Raw genomic sequence first — 7500 nt, forward strand, 5'->3', positions numbered from 1 at the left:
CCATTAGGTATCAGGATGAAATCCTTGGACCCATTGTCAGACCCTATGCTGGTACAGTGGCTCCTGGTGCACGACAATTCCTGGCCTCATGTGGTGAGAGTATGCAGGCAGTTCCTGGAGGATGAAGGAATTGATACCATTGACTGGCCACCACACTTTCCTGACCTAAATCCAATAGAACACCTCTGGGACATTATGTTTTGGTCCATCCAATGCCACCAGGTTGCACCTCAGACTGTCCAGGAGCTCTGTGATGCCCTGGTCCAGATCTGGGAGGAGATCCCCCACAACACCATCTGTCATCTCATTAGAAGCATGCACCGATGTTGTCAGGCATGTATACAAGAACACAGGGGCCATACAAAGTGCTGCATACAATTTTGAGTTGCTGCAATTAAATTTTGGCAAAATGGACTAGCCTGCCACATAATTTTTTCACTCTGATTTTTGGGGCGTCTTTGAATTTAGGGCTCTGTAGGTTGATCATTTTCATTTCCATCAAACGATGTGGCATCCTTTCGTTCCTAACACATTACCCAGTCTATATCAGTATAGATATCCAGGAGGATTTTTTTTTCCCATTAAGATCTGATGTGTTTTCAAAGTGTTCATTTAATTTTTTTGAGCAGTTTATATATATATATACCCCCTAGACATTACCTTAGCATATCTTCCTAGATCTGGAATCGGGAAGAAATAAATATCCTTGATTTAAACTGCTGAAAACAGTTCCCTCTTTTTGAACAGTTAATTCCTCCACGCATGTTTGACATGTTGCAATTTCCTAATTACTTATTTATTGAAAAGCTGAATGCTTTCCAAGAAGTTTATTATTTGAATGTGAAGTTAATTTTACTTAGAATTCATATCTCTCTGTTAGCTTGCTAATTCTTGAATCCGTTCCAAAAATATTTCTACATTGACTATGATATTTTTCAGCCTGCTGTGAACAATGAGACCAGCTCTGCTTTATTTTTATATTTCTTTCTTTGTCGCAAAACAATTGTTATTTGTTATTTTCCAGTAGTTTCTTGCTTTTTTATTTGAATAATAGCAATTACAATGGCAGAAAAAATGTCATATAAGATATACTGTAACAACAAGCTTAAAATAAAACTGTTGAAAAGCATTGAAATTGAATTTGAAAGTTAATGAAATATTTGTAGCACCTTCTGTTTCCAGGATAGTTGAGATATTTAATTATCTGAATTCTTTTCTGATTTTATGTACATTTCTATTTGTTTTTAGCAAGATATTATAGCTTTCTGAACAATTATTTTACTTAATGTAATAATGAATAGGAAATGCAATAAGAATTTGTTGTTTGTTTATTTTTCAGCTTTGCAATATGGAATACAATGATGGGTACATCTATATTAAGCATGCCATGGGGAATCAAACAGGTTTGTTCGCATTTTTATATTTGCCATGGCTGGCATTTAATTGTTAATTATTTGTTCAGTTTAAGTGTATTTATATAACATACGTCTATTTACACTTTCAGCAAAGATTGTAGTAATGGTTGATAATTTTGGTGTATGAAAAAAATCTGATGATGTGTCTTATCACTGGAGTAGAAATACCTGTTCGGAACACCTTTTAAGGACAGCATTGATAACTTGATAAAAACAGCAATGATGCCAATTTCCATTGTAGGTCACTGAGAAGAAAAGCAGTTCTGTTGTGGTAAACTAGTGAGTCTTTAGTATTGGCTTTAATGCTTACGCATTCAGGGGATTACTGCCTTATCCATTTAGATAATTTCAAATTTGGCAAATAGAATACACTCAGTAGTATTGGATAACACTCCCTTAAATAACAGTACTCATGACTGTGCATCTGTACTTGGGACTGCAGCTGATATCCCAAAAAGTTCCATGCTCCAGGGAAAAGCACATTATAGGAACATGACAGCTGTATATGGTTGATCATTGTCATTTTTGAAAGGACTCTAAGTAGCCCTGCTGAAAAATTATATATGATTAGAAACAAGGTTTACATATCATCTCATACTGAATAGCTGCTGTCCGCTGGGGGCAGTTTAAGTAAACGATGATGCCCAACACCATGATATTTGGCAGTCAGGCACTATGCAGTTTAAGAACATTGCCACTATTACATCATGTGGATGCCTGGTAGTCATCAGTTATGAAGAGAGAGGCAGGGCCAAAATGCTACCCACTAGTTTGCTGCCATTCAGTCTGTTCCTGGCAGTCAAGGTGCAGCAGAAGTTAATTGAGTCCATGTCATAATATAATTGTTCTTTTTTTATGTTTTTTTTTTACAGGCAGGATTTACTTTGGGAGTCATCACTATTGTTTTAATGGGTTTACTTACGTTATACTGCTGTTACCGTGTTTTGAAGTCTCGATCTACAATATGTAAGACCTTTAAGTAATTCTAATTTATTATTATTTGAAAGACAAAATCATTGTATTTTTTTTAGTTCTTTTGCATATATGGATGTTATGTGGACCAACGGATAACCACTAAGAAAGTGTTAAGACATTTGGCTATATATATATATATATATATATATATATATATATATATATATATATATATATATATACTAGTAGAATACCAGCCAGCAGGAGAAGTAGTGTGTTAAAGAAGGTACGAAAAAGAAAAGGAAAAATTTTAAAAATAATGTAACATGATTGTCAAAGTAATTGTTTTGTGTATTTGGTGGCAGTGTCACAAAGTTATTTTCGTCTAGCTGCATCAGAAAATGTACCACGACGTCTGACACGCCTCCTTTTTACTGTTTTCTCACAGCTTGGATTGCTGCTGTCATATACACACACACATACATACATACATACATACATACATACAGTACATACAGTACATACATACATACATATGTGTGTGTGTGTGTATATATATATATATATATATATACTTGTGTGTATGTTTGTATGTGTCTATATGTGTGTGTATAGCTTTGGTCACTGAGTGCAAGGGAAAAATAATAAAATATAGTCTAAGTTATTAAACAGTAAAACATTAACGCTTTTAAAAGTACAGGTACATTGAGCACTACTGGAGTGGTTATGGTAAACTACATTTTAAAGACTGTGTAACACAACAGGTAAGTAACTAACAGCAGCTAAAATGTATATGGATCATCTCGGTAGTAGATCCCTTTTGAAAGGCGCTACACGACGGCTGTGGTATAGAAATTACATTTTCTATGTGAACGTTCAGATTTGTGCCTCTGGTAATGTGCCTTACCGGCAATTAAAGAAAATTATTTTTGTGTCCTTTGCAATGTTAAGAGAGAAAGGCTTTGGTTTGGGATAAAAGGAAAAAAGGTGTAAAGAAAGGAAAGTTGCCTTTTCTTTTATATAGTACTAGTAGAATACCAGCCAGGAGAAGTAGTGTGTTAAAGAAGTTATGAAAAAGAAAAGCAAACATTTTAAAAATAACGTAAGATGATTGTTAATGTAATTGTTTTGTCATTGATATGAGTGTTGTTGTCATATCTATCTATTTATATATATATATATTTATATATAGCAAAATACCTGCGATTGGCAGCGGAGACGTAAAAAGAAAAGGAAACATTTTAATAATAACGTAACATGATTGACAATGTAATTGTTTTGTCATTGTCATGAGTGTTGCTGGCATATATATATATATACTAGCAAAATACCCGCGCTTCGCAGCGGTGAAGTACTGCATTAAAATGTTTATTAAGAAGAAAATGAAACCTTTTTAAACTGAGGGAAAATATGCCAATAATTATTTGTTAAGGATCTCTTTGTATACCATGTTGTCAGTTCGGCCCTCTGGCTGTAACATGACCAAGCTGTGTGCTGAGCTTACACTTGAGCATGTAACTTACAGTTGGCCATGTGAACAATAATCTTGTCTCAAATCTCACAGCTTGGATTGCTGCTGTCATAATCGGTTTGAGTTTCATGGTTTGTTTCAATTACGACAGTATTTGCAGGATTTTTTGTGTTGAAGTGACATTTGGCATCTGTCAAGCGTTGTAAGCACACAACCAGTTTCATCGATAAAATCACATCCAGCTTTTGAGAGTTTAAACATTCATAAACATCAAAGTGTCCACTACTGAAATCGTCACCTGTGAGTCTAAGATGTTTAAAGGCACTGGCGGTTGTCGAAAGATGTAAAATATTTGGCCATTTCGGTACACTTGAAAGCGACAACCGAACAATTCAGCGGCAGCCATCAACTCACATGCAGAACCATAGGTGAAGGGCTTAAGCATTTCACTCTTCTAGTGCTCCTGTGTAGTATAATTATCTCCTGCACCGTCATCAGTCCACACCTTGAACCTGTCCCAGTCATTCAATACATAAGACACAATGTTCCTCCGGATATCAAGAGTGAGCCTGATATGGCGTGCAATATGTAACAAAGAGAATGGAAAAGGTAGGTGGTATCTCCGGGCATGGAAACCACCCGGTAAGTGACAGTTCTTTGATCGATAGTGATCATCTCGATAGACATGGTAATGGGGGTTGGAATGATAAAGGAAATGGGCACCTGAGCAATGTAAAGTAAGTGTAAAATACCTATACAATAACTATAATTGTAATAAACAAACAATAAAACAGCGGAGAAGCCGTGGATTAAACAAATAGGCTGTAGTTATCAGTAGGGAGACTTGAATCCCGTGGCAAAGCAAGGAAGGGAATGTAGAGACCGGAGCGGGAGGGTCTTATATAGGCAGGCAGCCAACAACGTGGGAGGCATTGGGATGGGGGACCCAACGCCACCTCACACGGTGACCGAGGTGCAGGCTATGGACATATATATGTACGTAGGTAGGATTCAGTTAGCGTTGGGAACCTGTGAACCAAATTTCTTGAAGATGGGCCCATCAGTAACAAAGACTGTTGAAAAGTTCAATATGGCGGCCGACAGTGGCATCATACCACCAAATAAGTACGCACATTGGTTTCGGTTAGTGCAGGGAAGCCGCCTACCAAATTTCGAAGATGGAGCCATAAATAAGAAAGTTCAACATGGCGGACATTGTTGACCGTTATGACCATTTCGCGTAGAATTTCGAAATGAAGCCTGCTTAACTTTTGTAAGTAAGCTGTAAGGAATGAGCCTGCCAAATTTCAGCCTTCTACCTATACGGGAAGTTGGAGAATTAGTGACATTGGAAAGTTCAATATGGCGGCCGACAGTGGTGTCATACCAACGAAATAAGTACGGACATCGGTTTCCGTTAAAAGTTCAATATGGCGGCCGACAGTGGCATCATACCACCGAAATAAGTACCAAATTTCAGCCTTCTACCTACACGGAAGTTGGAGAATTAGTGATGTTGGAAAGTTCAATATGGCGGGTGGCAGTGGGATCATACCACCGAAATAAGTATGTACATTGGTTTCGGTTAGCGCAGGGAAGCCTCCTACCAAATTTCGTGAAGATGGGGCCATGAATAAGAAAGTTCAATATGGCGGACGTTGTTGACCGTTATGACCGTTACGCGTAGAATTTCGAAATGAAACCTGCTTATCTTTTGTAAGTAAGCTGTAAGGAATGGGCCTGCCAAATTTCAGCCTTCTACCTACACGGGAAGTTGGATAATTAGTGACGTTTGGAAAGTTCAATATGGCGGCCGACAGTGGCGTCATAGCATCGAAATAAGTAAGTACATCGGTTTCAGTTAGCGCAGGGAAGCCACCTACCAAATTTCGTGAAGATGGGGCCATAAATAAGGAAGTTCAACATGGCGGACATTGTCGACCGTTATTGACCGTTGCGTGTAGAATTTCGAAATGAAACCTGCTTAACTTTTGTAAGTAAGCTGTAAGGAATAAGCCTGCCAAATTTCAGCCCTCCACCTACACGGGAAGTTGGAAAATTAGTGATGAGTGAGTGAGTGAGTGAGTGAGTGAGTGAGTGAGTGAGTGAGTGAGTGAGTGAGTGAGTGAGGGCTTTGCCTTTTATTATTATAGATAGAGAGATGTGTTCGCTGACGTTATGATCGCCTTTTGGGGACAGTCGCGGTGGGTCTTGTGTAGACTGGTGAGACGTCCCGCCATTAATTGGCTGTGATGGCACTGTCAGTCCTCCACTCCTGTGCGTATCTTCATAATCCGAGCTGAGGACCTCATAATCGTATACGTGCAAAAGAAAGTGTGAATCGCCTTAATATTATTTTGCCGTGGTGTAGAAAAGGGGTCCCGTGTTTGCACTTGTCTGGGCTATAGCGCAGGGGAGGAAGAAAAATTAAAAGTGCTCACTTTGACTTAAGGCAGAAGCGCAGTCAGCGTCCTCAAAGGCCGGCACAGCTATGCACACTGCTGGCTGCTCGACTTTTGCTGGGCAGGAGACCCCTTTTGTACACACGTTCATGATATCAAAAGTCTCAGCGCTCTTTGGAGGTAATTCATATATTATATATATAGCAAAATACCCGCGCCTTGCAGCGGAGAAGTAGTGTGTTAAAGAAGTAATGAAAAAGAAAAGGAAACCTTTTAATAATAACGTAACATGATTGACATTGTCATGAGTGTTGCTGTCATATATATTCCTGCCTAAATAAGTCACCTCGCTTTGCTCTTACTTTTTACCGTTCATTTAATCATGGCTAGTGGCGGAAAAATTATAAAATGGAAGGAGGATGGCTTTACCAAAACAATTATTGATGGCGAATCGATTATTCATAAAGCTTGAATTGGTGATCTGTTTTTCTGTGTTAACCTCATATTTTTCATACTTCTTCTCAAACTAAGGTGGTGCGAGGGTAAAATGAATCGGGATGCTGATCAATGTAATCAGTGTACCAGGAAATCATGCATTGACAAAAGCTCCCTTTGCTTGTAATGCAAAGTGTGATTAAATGCATTATTTTTAACGCGTTATGGAGCACATGCATGAAGCTTCTCAGCTGTGCTTGTGCTAAGAAAAGGAAAGATTTTAAAAATAACGTAACACGATTGTCAATGTAACCTTTTGTAAGTAGTGCCTGGAGGATTCAGTGTGGAGAAACTCTAGAGACAGAGTGTGTATTAACTTGTGGATTTTTCTGTGAGTATTTGGTGGCAGTGTGACGAAGTTGCTTCGGAAGACCGCGTTAGCCGCGAAGCTCAGCTCAGAGCGAAATGATGTAAATGGGAGGGGTGATGATGACGTGACTCCCCACCCGCCTTAACTGTCAATCCCCCACAAACACAGTCTCGGAATTTGCATAAGCACACCCCTTCACCTACAATTTTAACTTAGTTACAAAGTGATCAAAACTCTCGTTTATATCCTCTGTCCTCTCATTAAACTTGTATCCCGCATTACCTGTGGGCATGTGAAACAGCGGTAGCCTGTCTATGAACTTAATTTAAAGTTTAGGTTTACACCTTGCTTTCTTTCCGAGGTAGCAGCACTCATGAATATGGTAGTATATGTCACTCGCTTCGCTTCTTATTGTTTCGCTGCCTTCTCAATTATATAATGCATGTTTTCTTAAGCGCTTTTGGAGGTCTTCCTGGTTTTCTACGTACTGCG

General features: G+C 38.6%; 1 protein-coding gene across 2 annotated transcripts in view; it reads left to right on the forward strand.

Moving 5' to 3' along the window:
- Positions 1 to 7500, forward strand: part of slc38a9 (solute carrier family 38 member 9) — a 65907-nt gene that overhangs the window by 29702 nt on the left and 28705 nt on the right. For both annotated transcript variants that reach the window (XM_039758764.1, XM_039758765.1), the window contains exons 6-7: positions 1340 to 1403; positions 2288 to 2381. In XM_039758764.1, the coding sequence (XP_039614698.1) occupies positions 1340 to 1403; positions 2288 to 2381 (158 nt within the window). The remainder of the gene's footprint in view (positions 1 to 1339; positions 1404 to 2287; positions 2382 to 7500) is intronic.

Source organism: Polypterus senegalus, chromosome 7 (genome assembly GCF_016835505.1).
Source record: "Polypterus senegalus isolate Bchr_013 chromosome 7, ASM1683550v1, whole genome shotgun sequence".
Lineage (NCBI taxonomy): Eukaryota > Metazoa > Chordata > Cladistia > Polypteriformes > Polypteridae > Polypterus > Polypterus senegalus.